At 32.9% G+C, this 27,885-nt stretch overlaps 2 protein-coding genes across 5 annotated transcripts; both read left to right on the top strand.

Annotated features, from left to right (window-relative positions):
* Nucleotides 1-4,401: 4,401 nt before the first annotated feature.
* On the top strand, nucleotides 4,402-13,382 carry LOC109607209 (uncharacterized). Of its 4 annotated transcripts, XM_049968796.1 has the most exons (6): nucleotides 4,402-4,478; nucleotides 4,538-5,055; nucleotides 7,302-7,464; nucleotides 7,521-7,679; nucleotides 12,577-12,702; nucleotides 12,767-13,382. In XM_049968796.1, the coding sequence occupies exons 1-6, from the start codon at nucleotides 4,419-4,421 to the stop codon at nucleotides 13,274-13,276; spliced, it is 1,536 nt and encodes a 511-aa protein (XP_049824753.1). In that variant the 5' UTR covers nucleotides 4,402-4,418; the 3' UTR covers nucleotides 13,277-13,382. The 4 variants fall into 4 exon arrangements, with proteins under 4 accessions (XP_049824753.1, XP_049824754.1, XP_049824752.1 ...); XM_049968797.1 differs by lacking the exon at nucleotides 7,521-7,679 and having other exon boundaries at nucleotides 12,418-12,702; XM_049968795.1 differs by lacking the exons at nucleotides 7,302-7,464; nucleotides 7,521-7,679 and adding an exon at nucleotides 12,196-12,358 and having other exon boundaries at nucleotides 12,418-12,702.
* Nucleotides 13,383-16,444: 3,062 nt separating this feature from the next.
* LOC126265992 (uncharacterized) lies at nucleotides 16,445-27,499 on the top strand. The gene is made up of 3 exons (XM_049969108.1): nucleotides 16,445-16,568; nucleotides 16,783-17,700; nucleotides 27,059-27,499. The coding sequence occupies exons 1-2, from the start codon at nucleotides 16,445-16,447 to the stop codon at nucleotides 17,580-17,582; spliced, it is 924 nt and encodes a 307-aa protein (XP_049825065.1). The 3' UTR covers nucleotides 17,583-17,700; nucleotides 27,059-27,499.
* The last annotated feature ends 386 nt before the right edge of the window (nucleotides 27,500-27,885 follow it).

Here is a 27,885-nt window from a genome sequence, read left to right on the forward strand (position 1 = left end):
TTCAAGGTAACAATTTAAGACGATTTGACAAAAAAGTTAAATAAATTGTAACTTCAACAGTACTCAAAATTTGTATGGTACAGTTATCGATTAACTTATTTTTAACATAAATCCTATAATCTAAATTCTAAATAAATGAGGCGTATCGATCTGTAGATTTAAGACAATATTTTAAGACGATCCTTTCAAAAAGGTAAATCAATTGCAACTTCAACATTACTCAATATTTTTATGTTATAAATATCAATAAACTTATTTTTTTACAAATCATTGTCGTAAAATAAATTCAAAAAAATAAAGCTTAACTGCAGATTCAAGGTAACAATTTAAGACGATTCAACAAAAAAGTTAAATAAATTGTAACTTCATCACTACTTAAAATGTTTATGTTACAATTATCAATTAACTTATTATTACAAATTTTTGTCGTAAAGCAAATTCTAAGATGTAATTCTTAAATGTAGATTGAAGGCAACAATTTAAGACTATATGTCAAAAAAAGTTAAATAAATTGTAACTTCAATACTACTCAATATTTTTTTGTTATAAACATAAAGTGTATATTTTTTACAAATCATTACAGTTATATAAATTCTAAGAAACAAAACTTTAATGTACCATACATTTAAGGTAACAATTTAAGACTATTTGTCAAAGAAACTTTAATTTTAAATTAATTAATTTCTAAAATTATGTTGTATCTCATTTCGTTTATTTTGTAGATTAATTTCTGCTAGTTCTTTATAAAAAATAATTTTAAAATTTCGTCTGTTTTATCAATGTATTTGATAGTTAATTAATTTCTAAAGTTATGTCAACATCTAATTAATTTCTTTTCTTTTGTTATTTTATTAATTTTATTTCTTTATTCAAAACTTTAATTGTATTTATTTGTTCATTTTTATTTATTTTTAAATTAATTAATTTCTAAAATTTTGTTCATACTTCGTATTTTTTTATTTCTATTATATTCGTTATAATTGTAATTTTTTTGTCTTACTGTTATCTATTTTCAATCTAGTTAATTTCTTTTATTTTTTATTATTTATTTTTATTTTTAATTCTCTTATTTTTTTATAATTATAAATAAATTAATAATATTAAATAATTATTAAATATTTAAAATTTTAATTTAATTTTTATTTACATTTATTTGTTTTAAATTAATTTCTAAAATTATGTCGATTTATTATTTTTTTTTTACTTTCATCTATTTCCAAGTAATTTCTTTTATTTATTTTCCTTATTTTATTTCTGATATTTTCTTTATAATTATAATCAAAACTATTTTTTTACAAATCATTAACTGTAAAACAAATTCTAAGAAACAATGCTTAACTGTAGATTCAAGGCAAGAATTTAAAACTATTTGTTAAGAAAAATTAAATAAATGTAACTTCAATACCACTCAAAATTTTTAACAATTAAAAAAATTTTTATAAATCAAACTTAATTTAAAATTAAATAGATGTTGCTTAACCATAGATTTAAAGCAACAATATTAACAAGATGATCTGTTAAAAATATTAAGTATTTAAAGCAATTTTTAAATAGCATACTGACATTGTTGATATTGAGTAAAGCCACATGATATAACTTACGCATTTTGAAGTCACACCAGCTATAAAACAAAATTTATCAAAAAACAAATATAGTAAATTATTTTTGGTTAATTTTGCAAATATTTTCTTGCTGTTTCACATGCAAAAATGTTTAGGAAGTATCAAGTGAAATGAAACGAAAAAACAAGGAAATTGGTGAAATTACCATCTTACTTAATACACTTTGTCTTACTTAATAATATTATTAAACACTCAGCCAATTAGATAGTATAAATTTATCAGTTCATCTTAAAAGGAACAATAATTTTAATTTAATACTTCAATTAATATAGTTTTTAAAATGATTTGTGTTGATTTGCTCAGTTTACAAAGTGTCGAATGACATTGAACTGAAAAACTAATAAAAATATAAATAAATATTAATATTATATTTATAAAATATTTCTACTATTTTTGTATAACATAACATTATTTTGATTAGCATTTATTTTGTAGCATATCGACCTAACTCATCTGAGTTATATAACAAACATAACAAACATTGATAAGGAGGAAATAAGTACATTACTTAATTTAAGACATGTTAGACAAGTTGTTTTGCTTTAAAGTATTATTATTTATAATCAATCCAATTCAACACACAATTGTTATGAACGTACGATGTTTTTTCTAAAGTAGTAATTATCTTTTACTGTGAACATGTTAAGAATAATGATCACTATTAAAGTCAAGGTTAAATAAAAAGCCACAAGTACAATTAAATTCGCAAATGGCAGATTGTAATTACGACTCGTGATCATAATTGATAAACAATTTTTAAAAGCAATTTTGAAGTTTTACCAGATTTGTGCACTTCGACTGTCATGAGTCGAAAACTGTGTCATAGAGAGGAAAACTGTGTTAAATATCCGTCGGTTGATACAATCAATGACTGAAGTAGAGGCAGACTTACTCACTATTAAATATAGGGAGGGATATCTTTAATTTTTCGACGTTTTATGATGTTACATTAATTAGAAAGTTAACGCATATTTTCATTTTTGTTACGCCCTTCTCTACTCTGATTAAATTTCGTAAAATTTATTCTCCAGTTGTTTTTATGCGGGTGTTACCTATAGATGATCAAAATTTCACTTCGATATATACATAAAATAAAAAGTTACGAACATTTTTCTAACACCCATTTTATTGTGAATATTTTATTTTATAATTCAACTAATCTAAAGAATCTAAAGAATCTAAAGAAAAGAATCTAAAGAATCTAAAGAATCTAAAGAATCTAAAGAATCTAAAGAATCTAAAGAATCTAAAGAAACTAAAGAATCTAAAGACTCTAAAGAATCTAAAGAATCTAAAGAATCTAAAGAATCTAAAGAATCTAAAGAATCTAAAGAATCTAAAGAATCTAAAGAATCTAAAGAATCTAAAGAATCTAAAGAATCTAAAGAATCTAAAGAATCTAAAGAATCTAAAGAATCTAAAGAATCTAAAGAATCTAAAGAATCTAAAGAATCTAAAGAATCTAAAGAATCTAAAGAATCTAAAGAATCTAAAGAATCTAAAGAATCTAAAGAATCTAAAGAATCTAAAGAATCTAAAGAATCTAAAGAATCTAAAGAATCTAAAGAATCTAAAGAATCTAAAGAATCTAAAGAATCTAAAGAATCTAAAGAATCTAAAGAATCTAAAGAATCTAAAGAATCTAAAGAATCTAAAGAATCTAAAGAATCTAAAGAATCTAAAGAATCTAAAGAATCTAAAGAATCTAAAGAATCTAAAGAATCTAAAGAATCTAAAGAATCTAAAGAATCTAAAGAATCTAAAGAATCTAAAGAATCTAAAGAATCTAAAAAATCTAAAGAATCTAAAGAATCTAAAGAATCTAAAGAATCTAAAGAATCTAAAGAATCTAAAGAATCTAAAGAATCTAAAGAATCTAAAGAATCTAAAGAATCTAAAGAATCTAAAGAATCTAAAGAATCTAAAGAATCTAAAGAATCTAAAGAATCTAAAGAATCTAAAGAATCTAAAGAATCTAAAGAATCTAAAGAATCTAAAGAATCTAAAGAATCTAAAGAATCTAAAGAATCTAAAGAATCTAAAGAATCTAAAGAATCTAAAAAATCTAAAAAATCTAAACATCTAGATCTACCAGTCTCTGCAGTGTGTCAACAGGAATTTGTTGCCACTGCTCCTGGTTCTTGTTTGCTTTTGATATTTTTTAGTCAGATGCGAAGGCCTAGTACTTATCTAATATTACCCAAAGGTAACAGTTTGTAGGCTAGTATAGAATATATGTATATTTATACTATACTTTTATCAAAAAAAGGTGTTTTCTATGCTAGCCTACGAACTTTTCAGCCCAACTATTATATAGAGTACTTTTAAAATTCAAATAATTCAACGTATTCGATAAAAAAACCTAAATAAAAAACGAGCAGCGAAGGGCGGTAAACACAAACTAGCGAATTTGTTTAAGGCCATTACTACAGATATAAAAAATCTCAGGTGATAAAATCCAATTTTTAAGAATATCCCATACTTTTTCTCACCACTGTATATAAATACTAGAATAAAATTGAAGATGTTTTAAATAATAAAACATTGTTATTATCGTCAATAGAAGATAATTAATAAATAATACGCCAAGTCACTGCTTCCCCGCAATCAGTTCTTGACCTTCGTGATTGCACGAAATATTTCATAACAAAAAGTTGTAGATGAACTACAACAAATCCATCGATATGACGCACTATCGCCGAGATTATTTAACCCGAGACCGCACATCCATCTGGGTCAGTACTTTCCAAAATGGCACGGGTACTGAAAGGTACCAAAAGTAATGAGAAATGTGAGATGGGACTGGGTCGGTTTTTCTTCGAAAAAGCCGACGAATTCGCCGATCGTATATGCACGGTAGGGCCTTGGCGGTTCACGGAATCATCCGTGGGGTGTTAATCTGATTGCGTTTGCAGATCGACGCCAACTTCGACGTGAAAGAGACGTACGCGAGTCTGAAAACAAGGGCGATACGCACGGCACTCGCCCTCAGGAGGCGGGGGATAAAACAGGGGGACATCGTGATGATTTGTTCGAACAACAATCTGAACAATATAGTACCGTTCATAGCCGCCCTCTATTTGGGTGCCAAAGTGGCGTCGATTGATCCCAGTCTGTCGCCCCTGGATTGTCAGCATTGTATCAAAATCGTGCCCCCCAGTGTGGCTTTCGTGCAGGACGAGAGTGTTTATATGGTGGAGAAGAGTTTGAAGGAAACCGAAAACGGGGCGGAGATTATTGTGTTGGGACAGTCTTTTGAATATGCTACGCTGGAGAGTTTCCTTCAGCCCACGGAGGAGGAAACGACCTTCAGGCCTGTGGATGTGGATGTGAAAGACACGGCGATCATTTACTTCAGCAGTGGTACCACTGGTATGCCTAAAGGAATTTGCTGCACTCACGAAGGGTTGTATTTAAAGCAGAAAACAGTCCTGTAAGTACCACCAAAATTTTGTAGTACCTCATTCTAGATTTTTTCTTTTTTGTGATCACAAACAGTCTTTAAATATATATTTATATAATAATTTAAAAATATTGCATCAGCTTATTAATTAATATTGATATTTATGTAAACTTCAAATTTGGTACAATGTTTTTAAACATAAATTCTGTTGACTCATGTATTTTTTAATATGAAGAAAACACTTGATATTGTTAAATAACTTCAGAAAATTATTAAGATTTATATAGTAAATTGTTTTTATTTCAATCATTTTTAGATTAAAATGTGTTAAATTAAATTATATAGTTCACTTCACAAATCCTGAGTACTGGAAACATTTCTATATTTGATTTGGAGATGCTTGTAATCATCAAAATCAACAATTTGGAACACTGTGTATACTTTTTATAATACTTTGCCTAAAATCGTTGAAAAAATCAATTAAAAACGAATTATTATTATTATTATTTCATTTGATAATTGTAATAGTTAAAATGGTACCAACCCATGTATCATTAGAAATTACATAAGAACGAAAAAATGGTCACGTGACCACCTTAAATAATTAGGAACCCCCGTTGAATATGATACGAAAATAATTATGAAATTGTAATAAAAATAGTAACTCAATTCTGAGTGCAAAGAATTGAGTAATCAAGGAAGGCCACAAATAACAAACAAATAAAATTAACAAATACGATTTAATTATATCTTTGCTATTATCACATCCGAATTTACGCAAAAATATATAAATGGTCTTACTGGCACTATAATTATCAAATTAATGAGTCTTGCAATAATAATTATTTATAATTAATTAAGTTAAATGGATTTAGTTATTGTTCATCGTCATGTAAATACTCTATCGAATACTGAAGCCAATTCTCAATATTTGAAGAAAAAAATGCTCTTCAAAGATAAGCTTTTAATTTTAATAGGAAGATTTTGTTCGTCTCAGTTTTCCATTTTTTTTTTGTTCAGTTCCATATGGCAAAATCCATATCTCGTACAAAAAATTTCTATTTACATTTCTTGAAGGAAATTGGACGCATTACGAAAAAGGTATGTCACATTTTATAATATATATATAACTCTTACCATTTAGAAGATATCGGAAGTCAAAGTTTGAAGAATTTAATAAAAATTTCTTTTTTACTTATAAATTTTATAACTCGTAAATATATAAATATTATAAAATGTGCAACATATATCTTTGTAGGAAATTAAACGCTCTACAAGAAAGGTCTGTTGTGATTAATCTATTGCTTGAAACATTTAGAAGATATTCGCATTTGAATCCCTGATTCATGACATGACAAATATGATTTATCAATTGTACATCTTGTAAAAAAATGCTATTAAAAGGCACATTGAGCACTGATGACGTCTCAAGGGACCCCACGAACCATCACATTACGTATTGAATGAATTAAATTGATATCTTCACTAAATATAATTAAATTAATAATCATTTCTATAGTTGTTCAGGTTTATTGGTCGACGATTTTGGAATTATTTCCTGACATTTTGCGGGGACGACTGAATTTGATATTGTTATGTTGAGAGTTTAGGAGTTTTGGAAACTGATCTAGTTGTTCTTGTCCATGGCTCCATATCACGAAAGTATCATCCACATAATGATACCAAACAGAAGGTTTTAGTTTGAAAGTCTCAATCGCTTTTTGTTCAAACTTTTCCATAAATAAATTGGCTATCATTGGACTAAGAGGATCATTGCATCCTTCAGTCTGTTCGGAGAATTTGTTGTTCCAAACGAAATAGCTTTCAGTAAGACACGTACAAAAAAAATCCACTTTATTTGGAGTAAATATTTCTGATATCATGTTTAAGTTTCATTAACAGGGACTTTAGTGAAAAGTGACATTACGTCGAAACTGACCTGTCTATCATCTACATCAAGATGTAATCCTTTCAATATCTCAACAAAATGATTGGAATCTTTGATAAAGATTGTGGTGTTTCCAACATGAGGTTGAAGCAATCTGGTAAGAAATTTAACTAAGTTAAATTTTGGTGACCCAGGAGTACTAACTATGGGTCGAAATGGTACATTATCCTTACTATTTTGGGTAGATCATTTAAACAAGATGCTTATCGATGACTTGCCTTCCATTTGGATGTTATAAGTGTCCAGAAGATGCTGGCAAACATAAACCCGAACAAATATAAATATTATAATAATATTTAAATAAAAATTAAATTAATTATAATTCCAGAGATCTGGACTACGTCAATGCTGACGTTGTGTTCCACTTCACCTCCCTCTATTGGATATCAGCTGCCATTTGCCTTATAATGACATTCATCAAGGGTGGCTGTAGAGTACTTACCACAGACGGAACCCCCGAGGGGGCACTGCAAATTTTCGAAAGATACGGCGTAAGTACCAAACCACCAAACAATATTTAATAATTATTTTCGATATAATTTGATAGGTAACATTTTCGTTTATGGCTCCGATATTTGCACTGAAATTGGATTCGGTGCCGAATGATAAGTACGACCTTTCATCTCTGTATTCGTTGTGTTTGAGTGGTACGCCGTTAAGACTTGAACACATGCAAAGAATAAGAAAGTTCTTTAAAGACACAAAGGTGCAATTGTGTTATGGAATGACGGAACTTCAAGGGTTCGCCACATGTTTCAATTTTAAAGATGGTGACCTGTATTTAATGAAAGATGGTTCTTCGGGTAAAACTACACCGGATACAGATATAAAGGTAACTAACTAATCATTTATTAATTAATGTTCTTGTGGTACTGAACATATTCTGTTTTATTAAGATAGTAGACATAGAAACAAGAGAGTTGTTGCCTCCAAACAAACGTGGAGAAATTTGTATAAAGACCCCATACTTGTGTGCCGGATACTATAACCAAGACATCACCGACAACATAGACGAAGAAGGGTACTACAAAACGGGTGACGTAGGCTATTACGACGACGACGAGTGCATCTACGTGGTTGATCGTATAAAGGAAATGTTTAAATACCAATCGTGGCACATCGTGCCCACTTTTCTGGAGCAAATCCTGATGGAACATCCGGATATTCGAGAATCAGTTATCTTTGGCATCCCGCACGATATCGACGGTGATCATCCGGCAGCTTGTGTCGTGCTGAAGGAGGGTTCTTCCGCCACAGTGGATGAACTGCACGAGTTTTACAACGCCAGAGTGGCGGATCGTCAGAAATTGAGGGGTGGCATAAAGTTGGTTAAGAGCATACCGAAGACTCCGTCTAACAAATTTGTTAGGAGGAAAGCACGAGATATGTTTTTAAATATGCAATAAACAAATATTTTTGTGCCTAGTTTTTTTATTCATCATCAAAGTTGTTTTATTACTCTCTAACTTTGATACTATTTTCAAATACGAGTAACTCTATATTGGGATAAAATAAAATACATGCTTAATTCACATTTTATTTATTCTAATATATGTTTTTTGCTTACTAAAGGTTGAAAAATCTTTTGAATAAGTGTATCGATCTGAAAGAACGCCCACAAAGGTAACTCTATTGAATAATAAAATCAAATTCTATAAAAAAAAAGATTTTTCTATGCTAGCCTACGAACATTTCAGCCCAACAGTTATATAGACTACTTTTAAAATTCAAATAATTCAACGTATTCGTAACGTATTCGATAAAAAATTCTAAATAAAAAGGAGGGACGAAGGATGGTAAACACAAACTAGCGGATTTGTTTAAGACCATTACTACAGATATGAAAAATCCCAGGTGATCAAAACTCAATTTTTAAAAATATTCCACACTTTTTCCCACCACTGTATGTAAATACTAGAATAAAATTGAAGATGTTTATAGATCTACTATTAAATAATAAATCATTGTTATTATTGCCAATAGAAGATAATTAGTAAATAATACGCCAAGTCACTGCTTCCCCGCAATCAGTTCTTGACCTTCGTGATTGCACGAAATATTTCGTAACAAAAAGTTGTAGATGAACTACAACAAATCTATCGATATGACGCACTATCGCTGAGATTATTTAAGGCGAGACCACGCATCCATCTAGGCTAGTACTTTCCAAAATGGCACGGGTATTGAAAGGTGCCAAAACTAATGAGAAATGTGAGGTGGGACTGGGTCGGTTTTTCTTCGAAAAAGCCGACGAATTCGCCGATCGCATATGCACGGTAGGGCCTTGGCGGTTCACGGAACCATCCGTGGGGTGTTAATCGAATTGCGTTTCCAGATCGACGCCAACTTCGACGTGAAAGAGACGTACGCGAGTCTGAAAACAAGGGCGATACGCACGGCCCTCGCCCTTAGGAAGCGGGGGATAAAACAGGGGGACATCGTGATGATTTGTTCGAACAACAATCTGAACAATATCGTACCGTTCATCGCCGCCCTCTATTTGGGCGCAAAAGTAGCGTCGATTGATCCCAGTTTGTCGCCCCTGGATTGTCAGCATTGCATCAAAATCGTGCCGCCCACTGTGGCTTTCGTGCAGGACGAGAGTGTTTATATGGTGGAGAAGAGTTTGAAGGAAACCGGAAACGGGGCGGAGATTATTGTGTTGGGACAGTCTTTTGAACATGCTACGCTGGAGAGTTTCCTTCATCCCACTGAAGAGGAAACTACCTTCAGGCCTGTGGATGTGGATGTGAAAGACACGGCGATCATTTACTTCAGCAGTGGTACCACTGGTATGCCTAAAGGAATTTGCTGCACTCACGAAGGGTTGTATTTAAAGCAGAAAACAGTCCTGTAAGTACCACCAAAATTTTGTAGTATGTCATTCTAGATTTTTTCTTTTTTGTGATCACAAACAGTTTTTAAATATATATTTATATAATAATTTAAAAATATTGCATCAGCTTATCAATTAATATTGATGTTTATGTAAAATTCAAATTTGGTACAATGTTTTTAAACATAAATTCTGTTAACTCATATATTTATTCGTGTTGATATCAAGAAAACACTTAATATTGTTAAATAACTACGGAAAATTATTAAGATTTAAATAATAAGTTGTTTTTATTTCAATAATTTTTAGATTAAAGTGTGTCAAATTATATTATACAGTTCACTTAAAAATCTTGAGTACTGGAAACATTTCTATATTTGATTTGAAGATGCTTGTAATCATCAAAATCAACAATTTGGAACTCCGTTTAAATTTTTTATAATACTTTGCCTAAATAACGTAATATTTTTATTTTTTTCATTTGACAATAGTAACAGTTGAAATGGTACCAACCCACGTATCATCAGAAATTACATAAGAACAAAAAAAATGGTCACGTGACCACTTTAAATAATTAGGAACCCCCGTTGAGAGTGATACGAAAATAATTAAGAAATTGTAATAAAAAGAGTAACTCAATTCTGAGTGCGAAGAATTGAATAATCAAGGAAGGTCAAAAATAATAAACAAATAAAATTAACAAATGCGATTTATTTATATCTTTGGTATTATCACATCCGAATTTGTTCAAAATATATGTAAATGGTCTTACTGCGACTACGATTATCAATATAATGAGTTTTACAATAATAATTATTTATAACTAATTAAATGGATTTAGTTATTGTTCATCGCCATGTAAATACTCTATCGAATACTGAAGCCAATTGTCTTCTGGTCTCAATATTTGAAGAAAAAAATACTCTTCAAAGATAAGCTTTTAATTTTAATAGGAAGATTTTGTTCATCTCAGTTTTCCATTTTTTTGTTCGGTTCCATATGGCAAAATCCATATCTCGTACAAAAAATTTCTATTTGCATTTCTTGAAGGAAATTGGACTGTCTACAAAAAAGGTATCTTACATTTTTTTCATAACTCTTATCATTTAAAAGATATCGAAGGTCAAAATTTGGAGAATTTAATAAAAATTACTTTTTTACTTATAAATTTTGTAACTCGTAAATATATAAATAATATAAAATATGCAACATATATTTTTGTAGGAAATTAAACGCTCTACAAGAAAGGTCTGTTGTGATTAATCGATTGCTTGAAACATTTAGAAGATATTCGCATTCGAATCCCTGATTTTAATAATTTTCTCAACATATTTTAAATTTATCCACTTAAGTCATGAATTTTGAAAATATTCATAAAAATTTCTAAGTTATGTTTCATATTTGGTTACAGAATGTATTTCCTTCTAATTATCAATTTTTTAGCAATAATTTATTTCATAATTTTGCTTCTATCACAATCAAATCAAATAAATAAATTATAAACATGATAAATATGATTTATCAATTGTACATCTTGTACTCTATGAACAATCACATTACGTATTAAATGAATCAAATTAATATCTTCACTATATATAATTAAATTAATAATCATTTCTATAGTTGTTCAGGTTTACTGGTCGACGATTTTGAAATTATTTCCTGTCATTTTGCTGGAACGAATGAATTTGATATTGTTATGTTGAGAGTTTAGGTGTTTTAGAAACTGATCTAGTTTTTCTTGTCAATGTTTCCATATCACGAAAGTATCATCCACGTAACGATACCAAACAGAAGGTTTGTGTTTGGAAGTCTCAATCGCTTTTTATTCAAACTTTTCCGTAAATAAATTGGGTATCATTGGACTGAGAGGACTGCCCATTGCTAATCCTTCATTCTGTTCGTAGAATTTGTTGTTCCAAACGAAATATCTTTCAGTAAGGCACGTACAGAAAAGATCCACTATATCTGGAGGAAATATTTCTGATATCATGTTTAAGTTTCATTAACAGGGACTTTAGTGAAAAGTGACATTACGTCGAAACTGACCTGTCTATCATCTACATCAAGATGTAATCCTTTCAATATCTCAACAAAATGATTGGAATCTTTGATAAAGATTGGGGTGTTTCCAACATGAGGTTGAAGCAATCTGGTAAGAAACTTAACTAAGTTAAATTTTGGTGACCCAGGAGTACTAACTATCGGTCGAAATGGTACATTATCCTTACTATTTTGGGTAGATCATTTAAACAAGATGCTTATCGATGACTTGCCTTCCATTTGGATGTTATAAGTGTCCAGAAGATGCTGGCAAACATAAACCCGAACAAATATAAATATTATAATAATATTTAAATAAAAATTAAATTAATTATAATTCCAGAGATCTGGACTTCGTCAATGCTGACGTTGTGTTCCACTTCACCTCCCTCTATTGGATATCAGCGGCGATTTGCCTTATAATGACATTCATCAAGGGTGGCTGTAGAGTACTTACCACAGACGGAACCCCCGAAAGGGCACTGCAAATTTTCGAAAGATACGGCGTAAGTACCAAACCACCAAACAAGAATATTTAATAATTATTTTCGATATAATTTGATAGGTAACATTTTCGTTTATGGCTCCGATATTCGCACTGAAATTGGATTCGGTGCCGAATGATAAGTACGACCTTTCATCTCTGTATTCGTTGTGTTTGGGTGGTACGCCGTTAATACTCGAACACATGCAAAGAATAAGGAAGTTCTTTAAAGACACAAAGGTGCAACTGTGTTATGGAATGACGGAAATTCAGGGGTACGCCACATGTTTCGATTTTAAAGATGGTGACCTGTATTTAATGAAAGATGGTTCTTCGGGTAAAACTACACCGGACACGGATATAAAGGTAACTAACTAATCATTTATTAATTAATGTTCTTGTGGTACTGAACTTATTCTGTTTTATTAAGATAGTGGACATAGAAACAAGGAAGTTGTTGCCTCCAAACAAACGTGGAGAAATTTGTATAAAGACCCCATATTTGTGTGCTGGGTACTACAACCAAGACATAACCGACAACATAGACGAAGAAGGGTACTACAAAACGGGTGACGTAGGCTACTATGACGACGACGAGTGCATCTACGTGGTGGATCGTATAAAGGAGATGTTTAAATATCAATCGTGGCACATCGTGCCCACTTTTCTGGAGCAAATCCTGATGGAACATCCGGATATTCAAGAATCGGTTGTCTTTGGCATTCCGCACGACATCGACGGTGATCATCCAGCAGCTTGTGTCGTGCTGAAAGAGGGTTCTTCCGCCACGGTGGACGAGCTGCACGAGTTTTACAACGCCAGGGTGGCGGATCGTCAGAAATTGAGGGGTGGCATAAAGTTGGTTAAGAGCATACCGAAGACTCCGTCTAACAAATTTCTTAGGAGGAAGGCACGAGAAATGTTTTTAAATATGCAATAAATAAATATTTTTGTGTCTAATTTTTTTATTCATTATAAAAGTTGTTTTATTGCTCTCTAACTTTGATACCCTTTTCAAATACAAATAAAAATACATGCTTAATTCACATTTTATTTATTGTAATATATGTTTTTTCTTTTAATTTTGCTTACTAAAAATTAATGAAAACAATGAGCAACGCACTAAACAAAATTAATTAAATATAAACCTTTAATTAGATATGTACAATTTTATGTTTATAGAAAATTACACTTTTTCTTTAATTAAAATATAGTAAATATTTTCTTCACTGTTTCTCAATTCTTATTTTACAGTTTTATTTATAAATATATATTAATATTTATTTATTTATTATTCAGTTTGTGTTTTAAAAATTACTTGGGAAAATTTATCTGTAAATCTTTAAATTTATTTTGAAAAATATATTTTTTGTTAAAACATATTTTATTATTTTATTGTTTCTTAATTTTTATTTAATAATTAATAATTTATAAGATTTATTTGACAAAATTTTAAAAACCTGAATTTAATATGTCTGTAAAATTTTATATTTTTATAGAAAATTCCATTTTTTCTTTAATTAATATATATATATATATATATATATATATATATATATATATATATATATATTTGAGAAAATTCAATATCTATAAAGTTTTAAATTTATATTGAAAAATATGTTTTTTTTGTTAAAATGTGTAAATATTTTGTTGTTGTTTCTTATTTTTTATTTAATAATTATGTAATGTTTATATATTTATGTTAATTTATTTGTTTATCCATTTGAGCTTAAAAACTAATATTTATTTGAAGAAATTTTAAAATCTTGAATTTAATATCTCTGTAAAATTTTATATTTGTTTAGAAAATATTTTTTTCTTTTTTTTATATAAAAAAACGTCCACTTTATCTTTAATTAAAATATATTTTTTCCTTTTCTTTCCTTTTTTCTATTCTCCAATTTGTGTTTTAAAAATTATTTGAGAAAAGTTAATATATGTGCAATCTTTTGAATTTATATTGGAAAACATATTTTCTTATGTTAAAATATAGTAAATAATTTCTTTTTTATTTTTTATTTAATAATTATATTTTCAATATTTACATTTATTTATTATTCATCCATTTGTGCTTAAAAATTAATATTTATTTGAAGAAATTTCAAAATCTTGAATTAAATATTTACAAAATTTTAAATTTTTTAAAAAATTTCTATTTTTTTTAATTAAAATATAATAAATATTTTCTTCTTTCCTTCTTTCTAGATTCTTTCAAATATATTTATAAATATTAATATTTATTTGTTTATTATTCAATTTGTGTATTATTTGGAAAAATTTAATATCAATAGTTTTAAATTTGTATTGAAAAATATGTTTTTTTATGTTAATAAATAATAACTATTGGCTTTTTTATTGTTTTTTAATTTTTATTTAATAATTATATTTTTAATATTTACATTTATTTATTTATTTATCCATTTATGCGTAACTAACATTTATTTTAAAATAAATAAATAATTATATATTATATTTATAATATTATATTAATATAATAATATTTATAATATTTACTTTAATATATTTGTTTATCCAGTTGAGTTTAAAAACTAATATTTATTTGAAGAAAGTCTTGAATTTAATATCTCTTTAAAATTTTATATTTTAATAGAAAATATTTCCCTCATTCTTTCTTTCTAAATTTTATTTAATAATGGTATTTTTAATATTCACATTTATTTTCTTATTCATCCATTTGGGCTTAAAAATTAATAGTTATTTGAATTAAATATTTTTTCTTTAAATAAAATATAAAAAACATTTTTCATTTTTCTAAATTTTTATTTTACAAATATGTTTATAAATATTGTTATTAATTTATTTATTCTCCAATTTGTGTCTCAAAACGTATTTGAGAAAAGTTAATATATGTAAAGTTTTAAATTTATATTAAAAAATATGTTTTCTTATGTTAACAAATAATAAATATATTCTTTTTTATTGTTTTTTAATTTTAATGTAATAATTATATTTTTAATATTTACAATTATTTATTTATTCATCATTCATTTATTTTAAAATCACTGTAAAAATTTTTATTTTTATTGAAAATTACATTTTATCTTTAATTAAAATATAGAATCTATATATGTATAAAGTTTTAATCTTATATTGAAAAATGTGTTTTTTAGTAAAAATGTAGTAAATAATTTTTTGTTGTTTCTTATTTTTTAATAATAATTATATTTATAATATTTACTTTAATTTATTTGTTTATCCATTTGAGCTTAAATACTTAAATTTAATATTTCTTTAGAAAATATTTTCTTCATTCCTTCATTCTAAATTTTTATTTTACAAATATATTCACAAATATTAATATTTATTTACTTACCCTTCAATTTGTAATTCAAAAAATACTGCAAACCTGCACACTTACTGTCTCTGTCGTCCTTGATGTCTCTCTCAAATTACAGTTGGACCAAACGCTTTTCTATTGGTATGTAAAGTTACAAATTAATATTAAAAATATGTTTTTTTTTTTTGTTAAAATATATTATTATTATTATTGTCTTTAAAGTTTTATCTAATAATAATATTTTTAATATTTATTTGAAGAAAATTTGAATTAAATATTTGTAAAATTTTAAATTTTTATAAGTAAAAAATAAAAATCTAGTTTAGAAGTTTTACTTCTTTAAAATTCAACAAAAAGTGTATTAAAAAATACTCACATTGAAGTAAAATACACCTTTTCAATATCTTTAATAGAGACAATTATGAATAAAACAAACATGTAAGAGCATATAATTAATTTTATTAAGTCAATAAAAATACATAATAAATACAATTAAAAAGTAAAAATATTCAAAATTCACAAGTTTCACATAAACAATTGAGTACAAATTCTTTCAACATATTTCTTCTGACAAAAGAGCAATATAATAATAATTCAATTGTAATCATATTTACAATCAAAGCGTGATGATGTTTAAGTTTATAAACACACCATCATCAGAAGCTCTATATTTAAATCCACGATTAAAGATTAAAAATATACGTCTACATAAAATATATATTTAATCTTTGCCTTGATATTGTTTTTGTCACCTTGCAAAACAATATGTATTGTACATAACAATACGGACTCCAGCTTCTTTGCGTCATGATCTATCGTCATTACTCCCTGAAGGACGTACCTGATGCGGAATGCGGTCCTAGTTTGCACCCCTCAAGATGCTTAACCATCTTTCCTGACGAACACTTTGTGACAGAAATCGCATCTCGAAGTAAATTGGTGATTGTGAACCGAAATAATGTACTTATTCAAGTTGTACTTCACCGTGTCCAACTTGGAGCACAGATTGCATTGATACAGCTTGACGCTGGTGTGCTTCATAAAATGAATGTCCAACTTATCTTGACTGTTGAACCCCTTGCGCACAAATTACATTTAAATATCCTCGTTTCATCGTGGACGGCGAAGATGTGCCATGTTCTAAGGCACATTTTGTCGAAATGTTTGCCTCAGAGATGACAAGAGAATTTCTTTTGTTGAACAGTCACTTGTTTACCGTTTTCGGTCTCATCTAGCGGAAGTACGTGCACTTGAATTGAGACTGTCCGAATTGACTGATGCTGTCAGGACGTCAATTGTTGTTGAGTATGTACTTGTTGCTGTGACAACTGTGGATGTTGTAGCAGAAGTTCCTCATCGCAAGTTATTAGTACCGGACGCTGATGTTCAGCCATTTGTTGCTGATGATATAAGGCCATTCTTGGCTAGTGTTATTGATGAAGCGCTGTATGTGGCATATGAGACATTCGTGGCTGATGCTCTTGTTGGAAATGCATTCGTACCAACTGCTCCTGCTAAAGAGCCGTATGTGGTCGTTGTTTTTGTTGAAACAACAACTGGTCTTGTTGATGTAGTGTATATGGCGTCTGCTTCCGTTGAGAACACATTCTTGGCTGTTCCTGCTCTTGAAGGGTCATTCTTGGCTGTTCCTGTTCTGGAAGAGCCATTCTTGGCTGTTCCTGTTATTGTTCAAATAGGATACTTGCCAACTCCTGTCGGAGTTGGTTATATAATTGAGACTCATCTTGATGAGAACTGTATGTTTGGGACTCATCTTGAGGAGAATTATATGATTGAGACTCCTCTTGAGGAGAAATATATGATTGAGACTCCGCCTGAAGAGGACTATATAAATGTTGTTCCCGTTGGAAACATTGTTGCTTGGAAAGCTTTGATTTTAATTCCAAAGCAGCTTGTTGCTCTCCAGCTACTTGTTAATTTATAACTGGTTGTTGGTTTATAATATTTTGTCGGTCTACAGCAGCTTGGTGATCTAGAACAGCTTGTTGGACTATAGCAGCTTGTTGATCTATAGCAGGTTGTTGATTTATAGCAGCTTGAAGGTCCATAGCAGCTTGTTGGTTTATAGCAGATTGTTGGTCTACAGCAGCTTGTTGGTATATAATAACTTGTTGTTCTACGGAAACGACAGGAGCAGGAACGAATGGGTACTGTATACTCAACTTGGATAACAAATGGAATACCCAGAACGGCACAAATGAGGCCAAAATTCAAACAAAAAATGACGAGCCGACCATCGAGAAAGAAGACAAACGCAAGAGTCTGACAAAACAGCTGAAAATTCAGAGCACAAAAATAAGAAAGGCAGTAGAATCTCAGTAGAAATAAGAAGAAAAGAGGAAGACTTCAAAGGTATAACAGGATTCCTGAGAGACAATGAGGAGGAATTCCATTCATACCCACTGCCCAATATCCCCTCATAAGTCTAAAGTGACAAATAACAAAACGCATGAACGACCACAAATTCGAAGGCCCTTCAGCAACAAAATATCGAACAATAGTAAAATGCTTGCCCTTAGTGTAAAGTGCTAACGGACTAAATGGCCGCATAAACGAGCTTAAAACACACCGAACAGCAGAACACCCAGATTACTACTTGTAAGCTAGGCAAAACCAATAAGCGACTCTCCAGGGCTATTGCAGGTATTTAAGATTAAGGGCAGCCCAGAATGGGAGCGGTGGAGTCCTCATGCAGTGAGAGAGATCATCTTTCACAGGGCAGCAATTTTGCCGCAATCAGGGTTCCTGGGGACGGTAGGTCATACACACTGGTTTGGGTGAGAGTTGATTTAGGACAACTAGTAGCATTAGGAAAACAGGCTGCTACAGACCTTCAAGCTGCCGTAAATAAACAAGCTGTTATAAATCAACAAGCTGCTATAAATTAAGAAGCTACCACAAACCCACAAACTGCTATAGACCAATAAGCAGTTATATACCAACAAGCACTTATAAATCCACAGGCAATGTTAAGGCAACAAGCTGCTCTGGGATTAAAATCAAAACCTTCAAACCAGCAATGTTTACAGCTGGATCACCATTCATTTTGTCCTCTTCAGGCGGAGTCTCAATCATATATTTCTCCTCAATAGAGGCCTCAATCATATAATTCTCCTCAAGATGAGCCCGAAACGTACAGTTCTCATTAAGATGAGTCTCAATTATATGACCAACGTCGACAGAAGTTGGTAAGTATCCTATGTCAACAGGAACAGCCAAAAATGGATCTTCAAGAAAAAGAACATCCAAGAATGACCCTTCAAGAGCAGGAGCAGCCAAGAATGTATCTTCAATGGGAGCAGATACCATATACACTTCATCAACAAGACTAGGTGCTGTTTCAACAAGACCAACGGCCACATATGGCTCTTCAGCAGGAGCAGTTGGCACGAAGACAATTTCAACAAGAGCATCAATCACGAATGTCTCATATGCCACAAACAGCGCTTCATCAAGACCACCAGCCAAGAATGGCTTTTCATCATCAGCAACAATTGGCCAAACAGGAGCATCCGGTAGTTATAACTTACGATGAGCAACTTTTGCAGCAATAAGGACAGTTTTCACTGCAACAAGTACATCCACTAAACTGCAATGTATATCTGAGGGTACAATTGCTTGCATATTTCTCGTTTATATACTCCAATAATGCGTTTGGCATACTTGTCTGGGGTCACTCAAGTCATGCAGACCGACAGTTTTCTCTTCAGGGAAGGGCATTAAGAATACTAGCAGGATTACATTATAGGGCAGATGCTAAACAAGCATTTATCGATCTTAAAATTTTAACACTGCCTTCAATTTACATACTCGAATGTTTATTATATGCCAAATTAAACGAAACCACATACAAAATCAACCGTAACATTCACATCTATGATACTCGCCATAAGAACCAAATATGTCTACCAAATATTCGTCTAAATAAGTCATGCACCTCCACTACGTATTATGCTCCAAAGTTCTATAATAAATTATCTGTAACTGTGAGGTCGGCATTTTGAACAATTCAAAAAACGCACAAGATTTACCATCTATAATTCATCTCTTATAATATCCAATCAGTTATCTTTTTCTTTTCTTTGACTTGTGAAAAAATTGTACCTGATTTTAACATCAATAAATCTGTCTATCTATCTACCTATTATACTCAACAATTGACGTACTGGCAGTTTCAGCCAAGCTCGACAATCCCAATTCATGTGTGCGTACTTCCGCTAGATGAGACGGAAAACGATCAACAAGTGACTCCTCCACAAATGAAATTATTCTCTTGTCAATTCTGCGGCAAACGCTTCGACAGAATGTGCCATAGAACTCAGCACATCAACGGCGTCCACGATGAAACGAGGACATTTAGGTGTATTTTGTGCGGCAAGAGTTTCAATAATCAAGATAAGTTGGACAGTCATGTTATGACGCCCAACGGCGTCAAGCCGCATCAATGTAATTTGTGCTCCAAGTCGGACACGGTGAAGAACGACTTGAACAAGTAAATTATTTCGTTTAACAATTACCATTTTACTTCGGGGTGCGATTTCTGACTCAAAGTCTTCGTCAGGAAGGATCACTTGGCCAAGCATCTTGAGGGGTGCAAACTAAGATCGCATTCACCAGCAAGTGCGTCCTTCAGCGAGTAATTACACTGGATCGTGACGCAAAGAAGCTGGAGTCCGAATTGTTAAACACATTACATGTTGTTGTGCGAGGTGTCAAAAATAATATCGAGACAAAGATTAAATATATATTTTCTGTATTTCTTTGATCGTCGATTTAATTACTGGGCTTTTTTGCAAATTTTATTTATAATCAAATAATTATGATGATCTTTGGTCATAAATAGAAAAGTGTGTTAAAAGTAACAGATGGTCAGAGTGTCCGTGGTGATGTCCGGCACGATATTGGACAGCGACAGTGTCCTTAAGTTGGCCATTTCCTTAGACTCTAGAATGTTCGGAACTTTTGTTTGCCTTCAACAGCAGAAGAGGTTGCTCACGCAAGACACCCCGGAGCCCATGTCAGCCCCAGACGTGCTGGAGTCAGTTGTAGTGGAGACGCGGAAATACCTTCGGAAAATGCTCGAAAAGTAGGAAAAACACCATGCACAGATAATGGAGGATTTGGGGAATATTGTCGATGCTATAAATAAATGCATATCTTTGAATATCCCAAATGTCAAAAGGATTTTATTTTTGTCTTAGCTTGCCCTAAAATACCTGGGAAGCTTCTTGATATTTAATTGGGAAAATTTAATATCCGTAAAGTTTTGAATTTATATAAATAAATAGTAACTATTTTCTTTTTTATTGAGGCAAATCAAAGCCCAATTCGTTCAATTTTGCCATGGTTTTCATGGACTTGTGGCATGATGCATTGTCTTGGTGAAAAAGGATTTTTTTCTTCTTCATGTGCGGTCTTTTTGCTGCGATCACCTCCTTCAAACGTACCAACAAGTCAATATAATAATCACTGTAGATCGATTTACCTTTTTCCAGGTAGTTAATGAAAATTACGTCATGCGTATCCCAAAAACAGACGCCATGACTTTGCCAGCAGACTGCTGCGTTTTTGGACACTTTGAGGGTGGTTTTCGCCAGCCATGCACCACTCAAATGATTGCCGATTCGACTCCGGAGTGAAATGATGTATCCATGCTCACTTTTTCATGAAGGATTGTAAATACGCTTCCAGATGATATCTGTGTCATTTCTGCAATCTCACGGACCTTCACTTTGCGATTATTCATTACGATTTTTAACACTTCACTCATATTTTCCGGTGTAACGGTCTCCAATGGCCTACCCGAACGTTCCGCATCTTTTGTGTCCGTACGACCACGTTTAAACTCAGCATACCACCGACAAATCGTTGGTTTAGATGGAGAGGAGTCCGGGTATTGTATTTCAAGCCATTGCTGGGCTTCTACGATGTTTTTACCCATTAAAAACAATGTTTTATCAACACACGAAACTCGCTCTTTTCTATTTTTCAAATAATTATAAAGTGACTTTACTGTAACCTCGGTAACTTGAAACTATTGGAAGTAGCACATCGCAAGAGTTCCTAGAGAAGCATCGAAGCATCTGATGGTTTTCAATCGTTCTTCGAGAAACAAACACCATCATCAAAAGCTCTATATTTAAATCCACGATTAAAGATTAAAAATATACGTCTACAAAAAATATATATTTAATCTTTTCTTTGATATTGTTTTTGACACCTTGCAATACAATATATATTGTACCTAACAATACGGACTCCGGCTTCTTTGCGTCACGATCTATCGTAATTACTCCCTGAAGGACGTACCTGATGCTGAATGCCACCTTAGTTTGCACCCTTCAACATGCTTGACCAAGTGATCTTTCCTGACGAACTCTTTGTGACAGAAATCGAACCTCAAAGTAATTGATGACTGTGAACCGAAATAATGTGCTTGTTCAAGTCGTACTTTACCGAGTCCAACTTGGAGCACAGATTGCATTGATGCGACTTGGCGCTGGTGTGCTTCGTAACATGACATTCGTGGCTGATGCTCTTGTTGAAAATGGATTCGTGCCAACTGCTTCTACTGAAGAGCCGTATGGGACCGTTGCTTTTGTTTAAACAACAACTGGTCTTGTTGATGTAGTGTATATGGCGTCTGGTCCCGTTGAAAACACATTTTTAGCTGTTCCTGCTCTTGAAGGGTCATTCTTGGCTGTTCCTGTTCTGGAAGAGCCATTCTTGGCTGTTCCTGTTATTGTTCAAATAGGATACTTGCCAACTCCTGTCGGAGTTGGTTATATAACTGAGACTCATCTTGATAAGAACTGTATGTTTCGGACTCATCTTGACGAGAAATATATGATTGAGACTCCTCTTGAGGAGAAATATATGACTGAGACTCCGCCTGAAGAGGACTATATAAATGTTGTTCCCGTTGGAAACATTGTTGCTTGGAAAGCTTTGATTTTAATTCCAAAGCAGCTTGTTGCTCTCCAGCTACTTGTTAATTTATAACTGGTTGTTGGTTTATAATAGTTTGTCGGTCTACAGCAGCTTGGTGATCTAGAACAGCTTGTTGGTCTATAGCAGCTTGTTTATCTATAGCAGGTTGTTGATTTATAGCAGCTTGAAGGTCCATAGGAGCTTGTTGGTTTATAGCAGATTGTTGGTCTATAGCAGATTGTTGGTCTATAGCAGCTTGTTGGTATATAATAATTTGTTGTTCTACGGAAACGACAGCAGCAGGAACGAATGGGTACTGTATACTCAACTTGGATAACAAATGGAATACCCAGAACGCCACAAATGAGACCAAAATTCAAACAAAAAATGACGAGCCGACCATCGAGAAAGAAGACAAACGCAAGAGTCTGACAAAACAGCTGAAAATTCAGAGCACAAAAATAAGAAAGGCAGTTGAAACTCAGTAGAAATAAGAAGAAAAGAGAAAGACTTCAGAGGTATAATAGGATTACTGAGAGACAAAGAGAAGGAATTCCATTCATACCCACTGCCCAATATCCCCGAGAAACCCTAATAAGTCTAAAGTGACAAATAACAAATCGCAAGAACGACCACAAATTCGACGGCCCTTCAGCAACAAAATATCGAACAATAGTAAAATGCTTGCCCTTAGTGTAAAGTGCTAACGGACTAAATGGCCGCATAAACGAGCTTGAAACACTAGCAAAAGAACACCCAAATTACTGCTGGTAGGCTAGGCAAAACCAACAAGTGACTCTCCAGGGCTGTATTACGTATTTAAGATTAAGGGCAGCCCAGAATGGGTGCGGTGGAGTCCTCATCGCAGTGAGAGAGATCATCTTTCACAGAGTAGCAATTTTGCCGCAATCAGGGTTCCTGGAGACTGTAGGTCATACACACTGGTTTGGGTGAAAGTTGATTTAGGACAACTAGTAGCATTAGGAAAACAGGCTGCTACAGACCTTCAAGCTGCCGTAAATAAACAAGCTGTTATAAATCAACAAGCTGCCACAAACCAACAAACTGCGATATACCAATAAGCAATTAAATACCAACAAGCACTTATAAACCCACAGGCAGTTTTAAGGCAACAGGCTGCTCTGGGATTAAAATCAAAACCTTCCAACCAGCAATGTTTACAGCTGGATCACCATTCATTTTGTCCTCTTCAGGCGGAGTTTCAATCATATATTTCTCCTCAAGAGGGGGCTCAATCATATAATTCTCCTCAAGATGAGCCCGAAACGTACAGTTCTCATTAATATGACTCTCAATTATATGACCAACGTCGACAGAAGTTGGCAAGTATCCTATTTCAACAGGAACAGGAACAGCCAAAAATGGATCTTCAAGAAAAGGAACATCCAAGAATGACCCTTCAAGAGCAGGAACAGCCAAGAATGTATCTTCAATGGGAGCAGATACCATATACACTTCGTCAACAAGACTAGGTGCTGTTTCAACAAGAGCAACGGCCACATATGGCTCTTCAGCAGGAGGAGTTGGCACGAATGCATTTTCAACAAGAGCATCAGGCACGAATGTCTCATATGTCACAAATAACGCTTCATCAAGAACAACCGCCAAGAATGGCTTTTCATCATCAGCAACAATGGGTCAAACAGGAGCAACCAGTAGTTATAACTTACGATGTGCAACTGTTGCAGCAATAACCACATTTCTGACTGCAACAAGTACATCAACTTAAATGCAATGTAGATCTGAAGGTACAATTGCTTGCATATTTCTCGTTTATATACTTCAATATTGCGTTTGACATACTTGTCTGGGGTCACTCAAGTCATGCAGACCGACTGTTTTCTCTTCAGGGAAGGGCATTAAGAATACTAGCAGGATTACATTATAGGGCAGATGCTAAACAAGCATTTATTGATCTTAAAATTTTATCGCTGCCTTCAGTTTACATATTCAAATGTTTATTATATGCTAAATTAAACAAAACCACATACAAAATCAACCGTAGCATTCACATCTATGATACTCGCCATAAGAACCAAATACGTCTACCAAATATTCGTCTAAACAAGTCATGCCCCTCCACTATGTATTATGCTCCAAAGTTCTATAATAAATTATCTGTAACTGTGAAGTCGGCATTTTGAACAATTCAATAAACGCACAAGATTTACCATCTATAATTCATCTCTTATAATATCCAATCTATAAATCTATAAATATCCAGTATCAGCCAAACTCGACAATCCCAATTCAAGTGCGCGTACTTCCGCTAGATGAGACCGAAAACGATCAACAAGTGACTCCTCCACAAATGAAATTATTCTCTTGTCAATTCTGCGGCAAACGCTTCGACAGAATGTGCCATAGAACTCAGCACATCAACGGCGTCCACGATGAAACGACGATATTTAGGTGTAATTTGTGCGGCAAGAGTTTCAATAAACAAGATAAGTTGGACAGTCATGTTATGACGCCCAACAGCGTCAAGCCGCATCAATGTAATTTGTGCTCCAAGTCGGACACGGTGAAGTACGACTAGAACAAGCACATTATTTCGGTTCACAATCATCAATTACTTCGAGGTTCGATTTCTGTCACAAAGATTTCGTCAGGAAAGATCACTTGGCCAAGCATCTTGAGGGGTGCAAACTAAGATCGCATTCACCAGCAAGTACGTCCTTCAGCGAGTAATTACGCTGGATCGTGACGCAAAGAAGCTGGAGTCCGAATTGTTAAACACGTTACATGTTGTTGTGCAAGGTGTCAAAAATAATATCGAGACTAAGATTAAATACATATTTACTGTAGACGTATATATTTAATCTTTGAACGTGGATTTAATTATTGGGCTTCTTTGCAAATTTTATTTATAATCAAATAATTATGATTTTTGGTCATAAATAGAAAAGTGTGTTAAAAGTAACAGAGTTGTTTGCGTTACTCAAAGAACGAATGAAAACTATAAGATGCGGCGAGGCTGCTCTAAGAACTCTTATGATGTGATTACTTCTAATAGTTTAAGTGTTTTTTCGAACACGTAGGTTAAGGTTTAGGATTTTGGAAAACTCTTGATAATTTGAAAACAGCCTCACCGTATTCAAATCGATTGAATGGCTCCAGTAATCGAAACAGACTGATCAATAATATACGAAAATTAGGAAACGTATTTTAGAATGGATCGACCCTAATTTCTTGAACGTCCTTCCTCTTAACCCATTAAATACTCAAATTGGGAAACGACAGTCATAGTGTCCGTCGGGATTTTCACCGTGCATAGACTCTTTTCGCAACCGTTTCATCCAACAAATTAGTGGGGATGAGGCCTTTAATGTAGACAACAATAGAGCAAACCTTATAATTCTATAAAATTAAAGTTAGATAGTTTTTAGATGTCACTGACTGTTGAGACGGACCTATGTTTTGGTCACCAGGTTTGAAAAAATATCCAGATTGATTAGTTATGTGGCCTAAAAAACAAACCTTTGTCTGTTCACGAAGTTGGTCAGTGTCCGTGGTGATGTCCGGCACGATATCGGACAGCGACAGTGTGCTTAAGTTAGCCGTTTCCTTAAACTCTAAAATGTTCGGAACTTTTGTTGGCCTTCAGCAGCGGAAGAGGTTGGCTCACGCAAGACACCCCGGAGTCCAGGTCAGCCCCAGACGTGCTGGAGTCAGTTGTGGTGGAGACGCGGAAATACCTTCGGAAAATGCTCGAAATGTAGGGAAAATACCATGCGCAAATAATGGAGGATTTGGGGAATATTGTCGATGCTATAAATGCATGCATGTCTTTGAATATCTCAAATGTCAAAAAGATTTTGGTGGTGTGCTTCGTAACATGTCATTCGTGGCTGATGCGCTTGTTGAAAATGCATTCCTGCCAACTGCTCCTGCTGAAGAGTCGTAAGTCGTATGTCGCCGTTGCTTTTGTTGAAACAACAACTGGTCTTGTTAATGTAGTGTATATGGCGTCTACTCCCGTTGATAACACATTCTTGGCTGTTCCTGCTCTTGAAGGGTCATTCTTAGCTGTTCCTGTTTTGGAAGAGCCATTCTTGGCTGTTCCTGTTATTGTTCAAATAGGATACTTGCCAACTCCTGTCGGAGTTGGTTATATAATTGAGACTCATCTTGATGAGAACTGTATGTTTGGGACTCATCTTGAGGAGAATTATATGATCGAGACTCCTCTTGAGGAGAAATATATGATTGAGACTCCGCCTGAAGAGGACTATATAAATGTTGTTCCCGTTGGAAACATTGTTGCTTGGAAAGCTTTGATTTTAATTCCAAAGCAGCTTGTTGCTCTCCAGCTACTTGTTAATTTATAACTGGTTGTTGGTTTATAATATTTTGTCGGTCTACAGCAGCTTGGTGATCTAGCACAGCTTGTTGGACTATAGCAGCTTGTTGATCTATAGCAGATTGTTGATTTATAGCAGCTTGAAGGTCCATAGCAGCTTGTTGGTTTATAGCAGATTGTTGGTCTATAGCAGCTTGTTGGTATATAATAACTTGTTGTTCTACGAAAACGACAGGAGCAGGAACGAATGGGTACTGTATACTCAACTTGGATAACAAATGGAACACCCAGAACGGCACAAATGAGGCCAAAATTCAAACAAAAAATGACGAGCCGACCATCGAGAAAGAAGACAAACGCAAGAGTCTGACAAAACAGCTGAAAATTCAGAGCACAAAAATAAGAAAGGCAGTTGAAACTCAGTAGAAATAAGAAGAAAAGAGAAAGACTTCAGAGGTATAACAGGATTACTGAGAGACAAAGAGAAGGAATTCCATTCATACCCACTGCCCAATATCCCCGAGAAACCCTAATAAGTCTAAAGTGACAAATAACAAATCGCAAGAATGACCACAAATTCGACGGCCCTTCAGCAACAAAATATCGAACAATAGTAAAATGCTTGCCCTTAGGACTAAATGGCCGCATAAACGAGCTTGAAACACTAGCAAAAGAACACCCAAATTACTGCTGATAGGCTAGGCAAAACCAACAAGTGACTCTCCAGGGCTGTATTACGTATTTAAGATTAAGGGCACCCCAGAATGGGGGCGGTGGAGTCCTCATCGCAGTGAGAGAGATCATCTTTCACAGGGTAGCAATTTTGCCGCAATCAGGGTTCCTGGAGAATGTAGGTCATACACACTGGTTTGTGTGAAAGTTGATTTAGGACAACTAGTAGCATTAGGAAAACAGGCTGCTACAGACCTTCAAGCTGCCGTAAATAAACAAGCTGTTATAAATCAACAAGCTG

Source organism: Aethina tumida, chromosome 6, assembly GCF_024364675.1.
Source record: "Aethina tumida isolate Nest 87 chromosome 6, icAetTumi1.1, whole genome shotgun sequence".
NCBI lineage: Eukaryota > Metazoa > Arthropoda > Insecta > Coleoptera > Nitidulidae > Aethina > Aethina tumida.

Excerpts from the sequence above, each read along its gene's own strand:
- LOC109607209 (XM_049968796.1), top strand. The coding sequence starts at position 4,419 with ATGGGACTGGGTCGGTTTTTCTTCGAAAAAGCCGACGAATTCGCCGAT. Across the intron at positions 4,479-4,537 it reads TCGCCGATCGTATATGCACG|ATCGACGCCAACTTCGACGT; the intron begins GTAGGGCCTTGG and ends TTGCGTTTGCAG. Across the intron at positions 7,680-12,576 it reads AGTTCTTTAAAGACACAAAG|GTGCAACTGTGTTATGGAAT; the intron begins GTGCAATTGTGT and ends AAAGACACAAAG.
- LOC126265992 (XM_049969108.1), top strand. The coding sequence starts at position 16,445 with ATGATCTATCGTCATTACTCCCTGAAGGACGTACCTGATGCGGAATGC. Across the intron at positions 16,569-16,782 it reads GACAGAAATCGCATCTCGAA|GCACATTTTGTCGAAATGTT; the intron begins GTAAATTGGTGA and ends CCATGTTCTAAG.